Source organism: Nomascus leucogenys, chromosome 9, assembly GCF_006542625.1.
Source record: "Nomascus leucogenys isolate Asia chromosome 9, Asia_NLE_v1, whole genome shotgun sequence".
NCBI lineage: Eukaryota > Metazoa > Chordata > Mammalia > Primates > Hylobatidae > Nomascus > Nomascus leucogenys.
Window position 1 is genome coordinate 31,569,409 of NC_044389.1, and position 18,169 is coordinate 31,587,577.

General features: G+C 39.1%; 1 protein-coding gene across 2 annotated transcripts in view; it reads right to left on the minus strand.

Moving 5' to 3' along the window:
* The window catches only part of RGL1 (ral guanine nucleotide dissociation stimulator like 1), a 282,899-nt gene that overhangs the window by 170,284 nt on the left and 94,446 nt on the right, over window positions 1–18,169 (minus strand). For both annotated transcript variants that reach the window (XM_030818761.1, XM_030818759.1), the window contains exon 2: window positions 13,738–13,901. In XM_030818761.1, coding sequence (XP_030674621.1) covers window positions 13,738–13,869 — 132 coding nt within the window. In that variant the 5' untranslated portion in view covers window positions 13,870–13,901. The remainder of the gene's footprint in view (window positions 1–13,737; window positions 13,902–18,169) is intronic.

The window sequence follows — 18,169 nt, forward strand, 5'->3', positions numbered from 1 at the left end:
AAAATACAAAAAATTAGCTGGGCATGGTGGCAGGCACCTGTAATCCCAGCTACTCAGGAGACTGAGGCAGGAGACTCGCTTGAACCCAGGAGGCAGAGGTTGCAGTGAGCCGAGATTGCGCCATTGCACCCCAGCCTGGGCAACAAGAGCAAAACTCTGTGTCAAAAAAAAAGAATGAATGAACTCAAGTATCAGCTCAGTGAGAAGCTTGCTTTCCTTGACGTGCACACCTATGAGTGCCCATACTCATGCTGGATTACATGCTCTAGGCTCTCGAAATACCTGTGGACACTTATCATAGCACACTGTATGGCAATGACTGATTTATTTATTTAATTCTATTCCCTCATCCCACTGTCCGTTTTTTAAGATCAACTTTGTTGAGGCATCATTTACATATAATAAAATATGTCCATTTTAAATGTATAGTTGAATGAGTTTTGACAAATACGTACACCCATGTAATCACCAATCAAAAAATAGAACACATCACCACAAAACATGTCCAATTTTCCCATTGCTTCCTTGCTCATTTTTTTTAAAAAGGTACTGAAATTATATAAAGATATTTGTCATACTTAACCCTTTAATAAAGATTTCATTATTTTCTACTACATATAGGTATTATTTATCATTTAAATTTTAAATATTTGAATTTTAAAGGCATAGAATAGTTAGTTAATCACTACATTAAAAATGAAAATAATATTTTCATTTTAAATATACTTGACAAACTGATTTGTGACTACATAAAAACTTTTAAATGATTACAAGATGTCAGTTATGAATATTCATGTGCAAGCAGGCACTTAACTAAATATGGCCAAAAAATAGAAATTCAACATTATCTAGATGCCACTTTCTGACCAAGTGAAGTAATTTTCAAAAGATAAGTTTAAAAAAATAGACTTTCAACTTTTAAGATCATATTTCTAAATAACTCACAGGAGTGTGTAGGACTCAGTTCTAGCAGTAGAGTGGACTAAATACCCTAGTTGACTCTCCCACTACAAATAACTAAAAAAAAAAAAAAAAAAAAAAACCAAAAAAAAAAACACTTGATAAAATAAAACTAAAATATCTTTTTTAATACATGACAGGCTGGCAAAAAATTAAGAACTCTTAAAAGCCAAACGTAAATGAAAGCAGAACCCACAGATAGGCATTGAAGTCAGCTTCCATTCAGACGTTATTGGCCAAACCAGGTAAATTTAAACTTTGTTTTCTGTGACACTTAACTGCCCACCAAAATTCAATTTGTATTTCACTTTCCATAGTATTGAGTCATCACTGGTAAGTAGCAGCTCAGCCAGAGATTACATCTCCCCATCACACATCCCTCACATCTGTATGGAACAATAGGACTAATTCTCAGTCATAGAAGGTAAACTAATACAGTGCATGTCTGGTCAAAGACAGTTAAGAATTGGGTGTGTCTTCTTCAGCCTCTTTTTTTGTGAATTGCCAGGTGAATACAAAAGATTCCCAGGTCCCAGAGGATGGTGGAGCTTCAAGAAGAAAGTAGCCTTGGTCCCTAAATTATCACATGGAGAAAAGGGGCACTCCCACCAGAAACACCTAAATTGGACTATTATATGATTGAGAAATAAACTTTTATTATGTTAAGCTATTTAAATTTTATACTGTATTTGTTACAGCATTAATGTTACTCTAACCAACATAGGACTTGTCACCTTAAAGCAAGTAGGGAACAATATACAAAGCCCGAGGTTAGCTTATTGGAGAGAATCTAACAGGAAATCCCCACTGTATAAAACTGAGACCCTAAAATGTGATTCCCTCAGCATCAAGGTGAGCTAGTAATACTATATCTTCTGTGACAATACAAGGAAAGTTGACTATCTTTATATATGATGCTGAGGAGGGGTAGAGAGGGGAGTCATTTTCTCCTTAGAATTTACTACCACAAGTATGCCCATCTGTAGATTTCTAGCCTGTAGTCACATTAAGTGGTCTGAAAAACATCAAGCTAAGAATTTATTTTCAAGTAGTTTCCCATTGGTAGTGCTCCCAGAAGCAAATGCAAATTCTCTCTGGAGAAAATTTCCTTCTTTCCAAGAAAAAAAAAAATGAACCCACAGTCAAAAATCACAAAACTCATAAAGAAACAAAACACCATGTTCAAGAGCCAAAAGAAACAACAGATAGTCCACTGAGACCCACAGTTTTTAGAATTACTACACTCAGAATACAAAATCACTATATTTAATATTGTTAGGAAACACTACTCCATGGGTCTCTCTTGTTCCTACATGTCTTGCTATATATGCCAAAAATTCAAGGCCCTGGCTGATCTTTACCCAGATTATTTTTCAGGATTGGGCTTGTAGCAAGAAAACTTGAGAGATGAGCTAATACTTCCCCCTTAAATAAAATGCTAGCTTGTTTATTACCTACTATAAAATGGCAAGTTTCCCAAGGTCAGTGTTCCTTTCCTGTGCAGGTATCTAGGCCCATTTCTAGGAATTGGAACATAGAAAACCAAAACAAACATGTTGACACTCTGGCTGCTGCTCTTGCTGTGAGTAATAAAGTTTTTTGCTCTTAGCCAAGAGTCTCATGTCTTCTTTCAACATCCACAAAACTGTGGATTTTAAAAAATTAAAATCTCATAGCCTTCACAGTTCTTGACAAATATGTCTTGAAAAAATAAAAATATAAATAGGAAGCAAGAGATTGAAAAAACGACTAAAAGATTTTTAAAGAGCAAAACAAAACTTCTAGAAGTAAAAAATACAATAAGTGAAATTTAAAAATCAATGGTTGAGTTAAAGGACACATTAAAGCTGAAGAGAGAATTATGGAATTGGAAGGCAGACCTATGATTAATCAGAATGCAACTCAGAGAGGAAAAAGATAGTAACTCTAAAAGAGAAGTTAAGGGACATAAGCAGAGAGTGAGAGAAGCAAACATAAATCTTGTTAGAGTTACAAAAGGAGAATGAGGTAAAATTTGAAAAGAAAAAAATTGGAGATATTTCCAGACTGATGAAAGACACCAATTCAACTATTTGAGAAGCCCTTGTACCCCAAAATGTTAAATAAAAGGAAACCCACATGGAAAAACAGAAGAATGAAACTTCAGGACAGCAAAAAATGTAGAGATGATCTAAATGGTTATAGAGAAAAGATGTTACATTCAAAAGAATACAAATTAAACTTTATGCTAGCTCCCCTTCCAGGGCAATGGAAGGCAGAGGACAATGGAAAATTTCCAATGTATTCAAAGAACTATAATTCTATACTCATCTAAACTATCACTCTGAGAAGCACACAAAATAAAGACATCTTAAGGCCAAAGAGAAGAAAGGAGAGAGAGAGAGAGAGAGAGAGAGAGAAAGGGAGAAAGAGATGTGTCATTGTTAGACCCTCAGAATAATAAGTATAAAGGAAAAAGAAAAGTGATCTCGAGCTGAGATGCATAAAGAATTGATGAGCAAAGAATGAGATTCTATTTTATATCATCTAGATTTAAAAAATTAAGAAATCTGGGCTGGGCATGGTGGCTCACGCCTGTAATCCCTGCACTTTGGGAGGCTGAGGTAGGTGGATCACAAGGTCAAGAGATCAAGACCATCCTCGCCAACATGGTGAAACCCCGCCTCTACTAAAAATACAAAAATTAGCTGGGCGTGGTGGCGTCCACCTGTAGTCCCAGCTGCTCAGGAGGCTGAGGCAGGAGAATCGCTTGAACCCAGGAGGTGGAAGTTGCAGTGAGCCCAAATTGTGCCACCACACTTCAGCCTGGTGACAGAGTGAGACTCCATCTCAAAAAAAAAAAAAAAAAATTAAGAAATCTGACAATTCCAAGAATTGACAAGGATAGGGAATAGGGGAAACTCTTATGCACTGTGGATGAGAGCATAAATTGGTACCACCATTTTGGAAAACAATTTGGCAATAACTTGAAGAAGAGAACTTGCACATATCAACTCAAAATTCACCTAATAGGTATTAACCTGGAAAAACTCTAACATATGGGCAAAAGTAAGATATGTATAGTATGTGGGGATCTGGCAAGATGGCCGAATAGGAACAGCTCCGGTCTGCAGCTCCCAAGAAAACCAATGCAGAAGGCGGGTGAGTTCTGCATTTCCAACCGAGGTACCCAGTTCATCTCATTGGGACTGGTTAGATAGTGGGTACAGCCCATGGAGGGTGAGCAGAAGCAGGGTGGGGCATCGGCTCACCTGGGAAGTGCAAGGGGTCAGGGAACTCCCTCCCCTAGCCAAGGAAAGCTGTGAGGGACTGTGCCATGAGGGATGGTGCTCTCTGGCCCAGATACTAAGCTTTTCCCACAGTTTTTGCAACCCGCAGGCCAGGAGATTCTCTTAGGTGCCTACACCACCAGGGCCCTGGGTTTCAAGCACAAAACTGGGCAGCCATTTGGGCAGACACTGAGCTAGCTGCAGGAGTTTTTTTTCATACCCCAGTGGTGCCTGGAACCTCAGCAAGACAGAACCATTCACTCCCCTTGAAAGCAAGCTGAAGCCAGGGAGCCAAGTGGTCTCATTCAGCAGGTCAAACCCCCACAGAGCCCAGCAAGCTAAGATCCACTGGCTTGAAATTATCACTGCCAGCACAGCAGTCTGAAGTCAATCTGGCACCCTCAAGCTTGCATCCACCATTACTGAGGCTTGAGTAGGCACTTTTCCCCCTCACAGCATAAACAAAGCCATCAGGAGTTCGGACTGGGTGGAAACCACCACAACTCAGCAAAGCTGCTGTAGCCAGACTGCCTCTCTAGATTCCTCCTCTCTGGGCAGGGTATCTCTGAAAGAAAGGCAGCAGCCCCAGTCAGGGGTGTATAGAAAAAACTCCCATCTCTCTGGGACAGAGCACCTGGGAGAAGGGGCAGCTGTGGGTGCAGCTTCGGCAGACTTAAATGTTCCTGCCTGCCAGCTCTGAAGAGAGCAGCAGATCTCCCAGTACAATGCTCGAGCTCCGCTAAGGGACCGACTGCCTCCTCAAGTGGGTCCCTGACCCCCATGCCTCCTAACTGGGAGACACCTCACAGCAGAGGATGACAGACACCTCATACAGGAGAGCTCCGGCTGGCATCTGGTGGGTGCCCCTCTGGGATGAAGCTTCCAGAGCAAGGAGCAGGCAGCAACTTTTGCTATTTTGCAGCCTCCACTGGTGATACCCAGGCAAAGAGGGTCTAGAGTGAACCTCCAGCAAACTCCAGAAGACCTGCAGAAGAGGGAACTGACTGTTAGAAGGAAAATTAACAAAGAGAAAGAAATAACATCAACATCAACAAATAGGATGCCCATGCAAAAACCCCATCCAAAGGTCATCAGCATCAAAGATCAAAGGTAGATAAATCCAGGAAGATAAGGAAAAACCAGCGCAAAAATGCTGAAATTCCAAAAACCAGAATGCCTCTTCTCCTCCAAAAGATCACAACTCCTCACCAGCAAGAGAACAAAACTGGACGGAGAATGAGTTTAACAAATTGACAGGAGTAGACTTCAGAAGGTGGGTAATAACAAATTCCTCCAGCTAAAGGGGCATGTTCTAACCCAACGCAAGGAAGCTAAGAACCTTCATAAAAGGTTACAGGAACTGCTAACTAGAATAACCAGTTTAGAGAAGAACATAAATGACCTGATGGAGCTGAAAAACACAGCACGAGAACTTCATGAAGCATACACAAGTATCAATAGCTGAATCAATAAAGCAGAAGAAAGGATATTAGAGATTGAAGATCAACTTAATGAAATAAAGAGTGAAGACAAGATTAGAGAAAAAAGAATGAAAAGTAATGAACAAAGCCTCCAAAGAATATGGGACTATGTGAAAAGACCAAACCTACGTTTGATTGGTGTACCTGAAAGTGATGGGGAGAATGGAACCAAGTTGGAAAACACACTTCAGGATGTTATCCAGGAGAATTTCTCCAACCTAGCAAGACAGGCCAACATTCAAATTCAGGAAATACAGAGAGCACCACTAAGATGCTCCTCAAGAGGAGCAACCCCAAGACACATAATTGTCAGATTCACCAAGGTTGAAAGGAAGAAAAAACTTTAAGGGCAGCCAGAGAGAAAGGTCAGGTTACCCTCAAAGGGAAGCCCATCAGACTGACAGTGGACCTCTCTGTAGAAACACTAGAAGCCAGAAGAGAGTGGGGACCAATATTCAACATTCTTAAGGAAAAGAATTTTCAACCCAGAATTTCATATCCAGCCAAACTAAGCTCATCAGTAAAGGGGAAATGCAGTCCTTTACAGACAAGCGAATGCTGAGGGATTTTGTCACCACCAGGCCTCCCTTACAAGAGCTCCTGAAGGAAGCACTAAATATGGAAAGGAAAAACTTGTACCAGCCACTGCAAAAACATACCAAAATATAAAGACCAACGACACTATGGAGAAACTGCATCAATTAATGCGCAAAATTACCAGCTAGCATCATGATGACAGGATCGAATTGACACATAACAATATTAACCTTAAATGTAAATGGACAAATGCCCCAATTAAAGACACAGACTGGAAAATTGGATAAAGAGTCAAGACCTATAGGTGTGCTGTATTCAGGTGACCCACCTCACATGTAAAGACACACATAGGGGTTGCAATCCTAGTCTCTAATAAAACAGACTTTAAACCAACAAAGATCAAAAAAGACAAAGAAGGGCATTACATAATGGTAAAGGGATCGATGCAACAAGAAGAGCTGGCTATCCTAAATACATATGCACCCAATATAGGAGCACCCAGATTCATAAAGCAAGTTCTTAGAGACCTACAATGAGACTTACACTCCCACACAATAACAGTGGGAGATTTAACAACCCACTGTCAATATTAGACAGATCAATGAGACAGAAAATTAACAAGGATATTCAGGACTTGAACTCAGCTCTGGACCAAGCAGACCTAATAGACATCTGCAGAACTCTCCATCCCAAATAAACAAAATATACATTCTTCTCAGTACCACATAGCACTTATTCTAAAATTGACCACATAATTGGAAGTTAAACATTCCTCAGCAAACATAAAAGAATTGAAATCATAACAAACGGTCTCTTAGACCACAGTGCAATCAAATTAGAACTCGAGATTAAGAAACTCACTAAAAACCACACAACTACATGGAAACTGAACAACTTGCTTCTGAATGACTACTGGGTAAATAACCAAATAAAGGCAGAAATAAATAAGTTCTTTGAAACCAATGAGAACAAAGACACAATGTATCAGAATCTCTAGGACACATTTAAAGCAGTGTTTAGAGGGAAATTTATAGCACTAAATGCCCATGGGAGAAAGCAGGAATGATCTAAAATCAACATACTAACATTACAAATAAAACGTGGCTTACGCCTGTAATCCCAGCACTTTGGGAGGCTGAGGCGGGTGGATCACGAGGTCAGGAGATCGAAACCATCCTGGCTAACACGGTGAGACCCCGTCTCTACTAAAAATACAAAAAATTAGCTGGGCATTGTGGTGGGCACCTGTAGTCCCAGCTACTCAGGAGACTGAGGCAGGAGAATGGCGTGAACCCAGGAGGCAGAGCTTGCAGTGAGCTGAGATCATGCCACTGCACTCCAGCTGGGGCAACAGAGTGAGACTCCATCTCAAAAAAAAAAAAACAAAGAACTAGAGAAGCAGGAGCAAACAAATTCCAAAGCTAGTAGAAGACAAGAAATAACTAAGATCAGAGCAGAACTCAAGGAGATAGAGACACAAAAAAATCAATGAATCCAGGAGCTGGTTTTTTGAAAAGATTAGCAAAATAGACTACTAGCAAGACTAATAAAGAAGAAAAGAGAGAAGAATCAAATAGACACAATAAAAAATGATAAAGGGGATATCACCACTGATCCCACAGAAATACACACTACCATCACAGAATATTATAAAAACCTCTACACAGATAAACTAGAAAATCTAGAAGAAATTCCTGGGCACATACACCCTCCCAAGACTAAATCAGAAGAAGTCAACTCCTTGAATAGACCAATAACAAGTGCTGAAATTGAGGCAGTAACTAATAACCTGCCAATTAAAAACAGCCCAGATCCAGATGGATTCACAACCTAATTCTACCAGAGGTACAAAGAGGAGCTGGTACCATTCCTTCTGAAACTATTCCAAATCATAGAAAAAGAGGGACTCTTCCCTAACTCCTTTTATGAGGCCAGCATCATCCTGATACCAACACCTGGCAGAGACACAACAAAAAAAGAAAACTTCAGGCCAATATCCCTGATGAACATCGATGCGAAAATCCTCAATAAAATACTGGAAAACCAAATCCAGCAACACATCAAAAAGCTTATCCGTCACAATCAAGTCGGCTTCATCCCTGGAATGCAAGGCTGGTTCAACATATGCAAATCAATAAACGTAGAGCTTCTGCACAGCAAAAGAATCTATCATCAGAGTGAACAGGCAACATACAAAATGGGAGAAAATGTTTGCAATCTATCCATCTGACAAAGGTCTAATATCCAGAATCTATATGGAATCTAAACAAATTTACGAGGAAAAAACAACCCCATCAAAAATTAAGCAAAGGATATGAACAGACACTTCTCAAAAGAAGACATTTATGTGGCAAAAGAACATGAAAAAAAGCTCATCATCAGGGGTCCTTGTATACAATGAGATATCATCTCACACCAGTCAGAATGGCCATCAATAAAAAGTCAGGAAACAACAGATTCTGGAGAGGATGTGGAGAAATAGGAACGCTTTTACACTGTTGGTGGAAGTGTAAATTAGTTCAACCATTGTGGAAGACAGTGTGGTGATTCCTCAAGGATCTAGAACCAGACACACCATTTGACCCAGCGATCCCATTACTGGGTATATACCCAAAGGATCATAAATCATTGTACTATAAAGACACATGCACATGTATGTTTATTGCAGCACTATTCACAATAGCAAAGACTTGGAACCAACCCAAATGCCCATCAATGATAGACTGGATAAAGAAAATGTGGCACATATACACCATGGAATACAATGCAGCCATAAAAAAAAGATGAGTTCATGTCCTTTGCAGGGACATGGATGAAGCTGGAAACCATCATTCTCAGCAAACTAACACAGGAACAGAAAACCAAACACTGAATGTTCTCACTCATAAGTGGGAGTTGAACAATGAGAACACATGGACACAGGCAGGGGAACATCACACACCGAGGCCTGTTGGGGGGTGGGGGCAAGGGGAGAGATAACATTAGGAGAAATACCTAATGTAGATGACAGGTTGATGGGTGCAGCAAACCACCATGGCACATGTATACGTGTATAACAAACCTGTATGTTCTGTACATGTATCCCAGAACTTAAAGTATACTAGAAAAAAATATAAGAAAACTAAAAAAAACAAAAGACATGTATAGTATGTTCATATCAGCATTGTTCATCATGGCAAAAAAACTATAAATAACTTAAATGTTCATCCACATAACGATGAATAATTAATGATGATATAACCACACAATGGCATACTGTACAATAGTGAAAATTAACGAAGTACTACTATATATATTTTTGTGGCTGAATCTTAAAAATTTTATAAACATAACGTTGAGTAAAAGAAGTGAGTCACCAAAGACACCATATATATAAATATATATGCGTTTATATATACATACATATATAGGCGTATATATGTGTGTGCATGTGTGTGTGTGTATAACTCAACAGTATTGTTTGAGGATACATGTATGCAGTAAAGACTTTTTAAAAAGCAAAAGGATGATTAAACACAAATTTCAGGAAGATGGGTACCTTTACAGGGAAAGAAATCAAAGAGATAGTAGGTGAAACAGTTCACATATAGACTCAACAAACTATTTCTTAAGTTGGTTGTGGACTCACAAGTATTTGTTCTAATATTATAATCCATAACTTGCATGTGTATTATTTTGTAAGTATCAAATACTATAATGTTAGAAAATCAGCAAATGAATTGAAGGAACTTCTTTAGCCTTAGTTATCAAAATGAATTGAAGGAACTTCTTTAGCCTTAGTTATCAAAATCCTACAGCAAAAGAATGTGGGATAAAATATTGGTGAGACATTAAGGATGAAATATTAAAGCATAACCTTTAAAGTCAAAAAGAAGACAAGATAGTCATTGAATATAAAAATGTTGATACTCTCCAAATCAGTCAACAAATTTACTGAAATCCGAATCAAATTCCCAACAAGTTTCTGCTTAATTTTTCTTCATATCTGCAGAACTGAACAAGCTCATCCTAAATCTGTATGGAAAATATAGTTTCCAAAAACAACCAAGATAATCTTGAAGATCAATAGCTCAGCAGAGAAACATTCCCTATTGGATACTCGGGGCTTTTTTTAGAGCTAAAATAGTTAAAGGAGTATCATATCCACAGACAGGATATCTATAGAAACATGATACATGAAAAATAGCATTATAAACTGAAGAAGAAATAAGGACATTCAAAAATGATACTAGATAATTAACCATATGGAAAAAACACATATCCCTATTTCAGATTGTGAAATAAATACTAAGCAAATAAAAGCAAACATTTACAACTTTTAGGAAAAAACATAGGAGAATATCTTTATCACCATGAGGTCAGAAAGAATTTCTTAGAGCAGAAAAAACACAAACCATAAGGAGAAAAGAAGACTGATAAATTTTACCAAATTAAAATTTAAAACAAAAATTTAGGAGTGGGAAAATATTGTTTTAATGCATGAAATCAATAAAAAGGATTGTATAGTAAACAAAACATTCGTTTCCAGAAATCAAGAAGGAAAGACAAATGACCCAATGAAAAGAAACAAGCAAAGGATAAGAACAGATAATTCACTGAAAACTAAATGGCCAATATCCATGTGAACAGATGCTCAACGCCACAAGAATTCAGGGAAATTCGTGTTACAACAAGGTCCCATTTCAAAACAATCAGACTGGCCAATATTTAAAGGTCTGTCAATACCAATAACAGGTGAGGATATAGAATGGGTGAACTTTCATATGCTGCTAACAGAGATACAAACTCATGGCCTCATTTCAGAGCTGATCTAGTAATATCTAGCAAAACTAAAGGTATTCATACTTTACAACTCAGCATGCCACTTCCAGGTGTCTATGCTAGAAAAAACTCTAGCATATGTTCACGAGGAAAAATGTATTATACGGCCAATTGTGTTGAAAGAAAACTAAAAGTTAATCAACAAGAGAATGGATAAATAAATTTGACTATATTAAAATAATATAAACAGCAGTTAAACATGAATAAAGTGAAACTACATATGTCAGCATAAAAACAGAAACAAAAAAACAAGCTGTAGAAGTAGATGTACAGTACAAGGCTTATATAAAATTTACAAGATGTAAATCAATACTGTATATTGAATATATAGATCCACATGCATGTAGTATAAATACTGAAATATGCATAAAAATGATAAACACAAATTCAGATTTATGACAGGGCCAGGACTGGAGTGAGACAAGCATCAAGCCTAGGGTGCAAAATTTAAGGATAGACTCACTCTCAATTTTGTGCAAGTACAGGGCATAAACCTAAGAGTGAGTGCTTCCTTAAATTTTGTGCCCTCAGCACAACACTCATCTCATCTTATCTTGGACCTGTTAGGTGAGATACACAAAGACTTAATCTACCACCTGTGGAGTTTATTTCTTTAAAAAAAAAAAAAAGTCTGTTGTGCAAGTATATCCCTATAGAGAAGGTTTGTATTTGCTTCTGCTGGATTTTACATGTTCAAGACTACCTGTTAGGTTACTTCCTTGGATTGGAATTGTCATAATGTGTCAATATTAGGAATTTGAATTTTAAACACAAGTGTAGTGATGAGTTGGTATAATTTCCCATGGAAGATTCCTCTTTCTCTTCACAGAATAATCAAAAGAAAGGCATGCAACTAAACTTGGGAGTGAGCTCCTCTCTCCCACAGCTTTGCATCCTGAGCAGAATATGAGAATATGGAGGGGAGGGGACCAGTTTAGAATTTGTGCCAGGGTTGGCACCCTGAGCAGTTTCTACTGACTTGGTTCCTGTCTTATTTCCAAGCCTAGTTCTCCAAACTTCTCACCAATTCTCTAAGCTTCTCAACATCCTCCAGAAATTTCTCATTCTCCTTAATTTAGTCAATTTCTGTTACTTGGAACCAAAGAGCCATACCAATATACTTAGACTCATGCTGTCAAACAAGGAATTTATATATTTCCACTTGTTATGATTCCATCCTTAGGAATCAACTTTCTCAGCATTATTTGATTTCCCATTAGGTTTGCCTACAAGGAGAATGTGTGCTAAACATTTTAAATTGAGTATTCCAGAAGATAAAACTCGTCTATTTGTCTTTATCAATTAAGGACTTGCCATTTTCTTTTTACATATTAGTTGCATAAACTTAATTCATGTGAGTTTGCCCCAGAAAGTTCTGTTGGATACACAAGAAAATAAAATTTCCAAGCATGTAAGCTAAGGACCAGACCCTAGACAACCACCCAAGATAATGAATATCACCCAGGTAAGCCTCTCAGAAAATAGCTGCTGGTCTTTCTGGTAGCCAAAATACCATTGACAAAGTGTTCTCTGTTTTCCCTATTACATTTCTATGCTATCTTAGTTGTTTTGAAGTTCTTGCTTTGGTACCTCTCTCTGAGATGCTCTTTCCCATGTATTAAAACCTCTAGCTTTGGGAGTTGGGCACAGTCACTCACACTTGTAATCCCAGTGCTTTGGAAGGCAGAGGCAGGAGGATTGCTTGAGGCTAGGACTTCAAGACCAGCTTGGGCAACACAGGGAGAGTCTCATCTCTACAAAAAATTTAAAAATTATCCAGGTGTGGTGTTGTGTGGCCTGTAGTCCTAGTTACTTGGGAGCCTGAGACAGGATCACTTGAGCCTAGGAGTTCCAGGCAGCAGTAAGCTATGACTGTGCCACTGCACTCTAGCCTGGACAGAAGAGCAAGATCCTGTCTCTAAAAAAACAAAAACATACAAACCTCTAGCTTTCATTTTATTTGCTAAGCTGAAAAGATGGTCACAACCCAAGCTCAGGGAAATTAGGCCTTTCCATGATCTGGTTAATAATTCCATTCTCTTTTCCAATCTTCCTTTTATACCTCTTCATGCCTATATGGAAATGGTTTTCAATATCTTGCCAATATGTATGATTTTACCTCAAACGCACAATAAAAATAAAAGCTTTAATTTATAATTTCCATTGAAAGAATAACAGCATCTCTCTCTCCCTCTCTCTCCCCCCGTTCCCTCTCTCTCTCTTTCTCTTTCTCTCACACACACGCACCCCACAAATATGCACACAAATAACAGCATTTTATATAAGTCAAATGAAACTTCAACAACAATAGGCTGGAGAGAGGGAAGTCACAGAAGGGCAGCCTTGAGAAAGAATGTAGCTAGCGGGATACCTGCAGCTACACTGCTGATACCTGAGGCTAAAGTGCAGATTATATGCGTATGAGCCTTAGATCATCGTTTTGTAAGCGCTGGCTTTCAGTGCAGCCTCCTTGGCCTGAATCACTGTGTAGTCATTAATGTGCAAAGGACATGCTCCTGACTTACTTGCTCTCCAGTGATGGCTGTGCCTACAGCCCCTGAATAAAGATTTGCCAAGCTGGCCTGTGGTGCTTGCTATATGAAGAATCACAGTCTCAGGTATGAACAAATCCAACATTTCACCAACTGTGCCATTTAGAGTCATCTTACCTCCTCTGTCTTTAAAACTTCCCATATTCGAGCATGATCTTCCACCAGCCAGTGTCCCGTGCTTTCTACCTTGGTGGAAAATTTGAATTTAGACACCTCTTGAGTAGGTTCTCCCACAGGTTTCACCTCCATCTTGAAAGAGGCAGGCAGGAGGCATTACGGATCTGTGTGGAAGAATAAAGTGTGATCCAGGTTAAAACAATGAGTAACATTAAAAGAGACATGGAAGCAAATTATCATGCTTGACTTCTGACTAGTGAAACCATTAAAGACAGTATCATAATAGGCATCAACTTTTATGGCCACTTTTAAATATTCATTATTTATTCTAAATATTCATTATTGGTATTTTAATGCAGGCTTTGGGAGGTAAGAATGCATTCTGATAATGGCAAACTGATGCAACTTTTAAAGCAAAGCGCAAGCCATCATCTGCCTGTTATACCTGTTCATCACTTGGCTTTGGTGCTGTCAGGGGGAGTGATGGAAACGGGTGGCTGTCAGGCAAACCTGAGTGATATTTTCATATTTCCATGCCAAGTGCTCCATGTGGAAGAAGCACTGGCTATGATGTCAAGAGTTTCACTCTTCAAACATCTATTATGCACTTGTGTATATGAGGCTCCATGCTAGGCATACACAAATAATTCAGTAGTTTGGCTGTTAACTTTAAGAAGCTTAGAGCCTCAGGACAGAAAGATTGTAAACAAGTATTAACAATATGATGTATTACAACATAGTGTCTGAAATGCCACAATAATTGTGTTTCTAAACTGCAATGAAGGCAGAGGAAGATCCCTTTGCTATTCACTGGCTATGCGCTTTCTTGGGCTTTGGTGTCACTAACAGTTACTGTAAGATATTATTTAAAAATTGATACCAATTTTACAAGGTCTACTTCTTTGACATCTTTCCACCCACCACTGGCTTGTTCAGAATCTCATCATATCTTGCCTGGCTCAGCTCCATATTATCAGAAGAGTCTCCTTGCCTCCATTCAAGTCTCCTTGAGTCTATTCTTGGTGTAATTTTTCTAAAAAGCAAAACTGTTACTGATGTTCCATCTACCTACAACTTTTCCTAAAGAATAAAACCCAAATTCCTTCACATAGCATCCAAGGAGCTTTGGGTCTGGCTTCCTCCACCTCCCTTCTCCCACCTCATGCATGCACTGCTGCCTCCTCAGCCACTGTTTCAGCCATTTGAAAGTATCTATGGACCCCAGATACATCTGGTGCCTATAGCCTTTGTTTGTGACACCTTCTCTCCAATCCCCATCCCAAGAGAATACAGGCCTCCCTCCTTTGTTACTCTATGTACTCTAGACAAACTTCTATCATGTCACCTGTAACACCTTATTATATTTATTTGCTTTCAATTCTATTTTCCCCTTCTAGTCTTATAAGCATCTTGAGACTAGAGATAGTATCACATACAGAGTAAGTACTAAATAAATGTTTTATGAATCATTAATTCAATCATTTAGTAAATCATGACAATCCATTGAAAAGGAGGCAGCAGATCTTATATATTCAAGTAACAGATGTAAAAGTCAGGTTACCTCTTCCTTTTAACATTTTTATCGACTTAGTGGGCTGTAAGTTCTTCATAAAAAAGGGATAAGTCTAACATTCATCACACACCCCCAAGCGCTTATAACGCAAGATGAAATTGCTCATTCGTTAACAACAGGTTGGTTTTCATGGAAATGTCTTCAAGGAATTATGTCTGCAAAACACAGGTGTTATGCTCACTTAACCTTCTACCCAAATAAAAGTAAGTGGAAATTGAAATCTATACGAGTGGCAGGCGTGACGGGTCAGCGGATTTAAGAAAATCATCATCTGCAGAGGAGTTACTTCTCTGCTCTGGGGCTTCCCATGCTCCATGTGTAAGCCATGGAGAGTAAGCCCATCTGCTTGCAGAGAGCAGTGATGAAGAAACTGATAACCAAAACCATTGTGAAGTACTTAGAAACATAGAGCACTTAATACCCTCCCACTAGGAACTAGGAAACAAAACCTACATAATTAATGAACAAAGTTCCTCTGAGTGGACACACTAATAAATGATGCTGACACATACACACAAGGAAATAAACAAAGCAGAGTCATGTAGAGATTTCAGTCCAAAAAAAGGAAATTAAAATAAACAGGCAAAATGGAAACAGGCCAGATTAGTAGGAAAGGAAATTCCATTGTTGTTATTGGAGATAATACTGTAAACAACAACAAATAAATCAAAACAAACTAGGAAAACTACATAAAATGGTTTTGGCTGCCTCCTTCGTATATTATGGAAACAAAACTGGATAAAATAGACAAAGTACAAAATCTCATGGGAACAATGGAACATCTGTAAGCATAACGTGTTCCAGAGACCCCACAGCTTACTCTACTGTCTGCCCACAGCTGCTTTCTCATCTCCACAGTGTGGGTGAAAGTTGGCAAATTTTCAGCGTTGAAGACTGAACTCTACTGTGCAATGACTTCCCACAGATTGCTCCTCACCCTGTTTGGGAAGAAGATGCAATTGTGAGTTTTAAATGATTCCAAAGCACTCAGGAACCAAGGAGGGACTCGAGAGAGGCAGCCAGTTCTTACAAGGCTCTTCAGGCATTCTGAGATCCTCCACCCTATCTGAGACTTGAAGTCTTTTTCACTCATCCTCAGTGTATCTCCACACTTACAAAAATGGCCATATGTACAATATATCTTGAGCTTCCACTGCATACCAGCCACTGTGCTAGGCATTTTCCACATTATCCGTAATCCACACAATAACCCTGAGAGGTAGATATCACCATTTTATGGCAATAAAAAAATGAGATTCAGAGAGGTTAAATAACTTTACTACACTGCTAGAAAGTTGCAGAGTTCCCAAGTTCATGCTGTCTCTCCTAGATCAGTCCAGAAAGCCTTCAGCTCCAACCTACTCTCCCGCCACTGGTAGAATGCAACCTCCTTCTCATTCTCATGCTCCTTCCTCCATAGACTAGAGCCAGAGTGTCTGTGTCTCAGCTCACTGGCACAATGGTGCCCCCTTGAGAGATGGTCACATCTGTTGAGTACACAGGTAAGGATGGCACAGAGGTAGGAAAACATCACAGGGAATGGATCATCCCTTTTCCTTTTTACTGACATCTCAACTTCCGACCACGGTGAGCTTTATGAGTGTGTGACCTATGAAGTCACACAGGGCCCCATGTTGAGAAGAGCCTCATGCTTGGTTTGATGCTTTGCTGTTGCTACCTTAAAATTCTTAATTTTTGAACAAGGGGACTTCTATTTTCATTTTGCACTGAGCCCCACAAATTATATAGCCAGTCCTGCTACCAACCTGTCTTTTCCTCTTCAAATCTAGCATTTTATTCCATACTTTCTTTATTCTTCTTTTTTTTTTTCTTTTGAGACAGAGTCTCATGCTATCACCCAGGCTGGAGTGCAGTGGTGCAATCTCAGCTCACTACAACCTCTGCCTCCCGGGTTCATGCAATTCTCCTGCCTCAGCTTCCTGAGTAACTGGAATTACAGATGCCCGCCACTATGCCCAGCTAATTTTTCTATTTTTAACAGAGATGAGATTTTACCATGTTGGCCAGGCTGGTCTCGAACTCTTGGCCTCAAATTATCCACCTGCCTCAGCCTCCCACAGTGCTGGGATTACAGGCATAAGCCACCTCACCCAGCCTCCATACTTTCTTTAAACAATTCATGCATTATAGGGTTCCTACCTATTCCCCTAAAAAGAGCTAGAAGTCTATGTGACAGAGTCATTTTTTTCTTAAAATTAAAATAGGAGGCATATGTAGACTTTCCACTACCTCTGATATACTGTGCATCTTATAGTTGAACTGCTGACTTCTTTCTTTTTTTTTTTTTTTTTTTGAGATGGAGTCTTGCTCTGTCACCCAGGCTGCAATGCAGTGGCATGATCTCAGCTCACTGCAACCTCTGCCTCCGGGGTTCAAGCGATTCTCATGCCTCAGCCTCCCGAGTAGCTGGGATTACAGGCGTCTGCCACCACCTCCAGCAAATTTTTGTATTTTTTAGTAGAGACGGGGTTTCACCATGTTGGCCAGGCTGCTCTGGAACTCCTGACCTCAGGTGATCCGCCCACCTCGGCCTCCCAAAGTGCTGAAATTACAGGCGTGAGCCACCGCACTCAGCCTGCCTTCTTTCTTAAAACACATAGTCAAGGCTTACAAGACAACCTCCAGGCAAATACCATAAATATGGGCCCCTTCAACAGAATCATCAGATAATATGAAATCACTGTAAACCTAAAAGGCAAAATTTTCTGTTCTAGTTAAGAATTGGTCTAAAACATCATAAGCCTTATGCACTCTTTTGGAAATCAATTTTGAAGACTTTTTAATTTAAAACACCTGATATCCAAAACAGAATTTTGTTTAAACCACTGGATGGTAAAA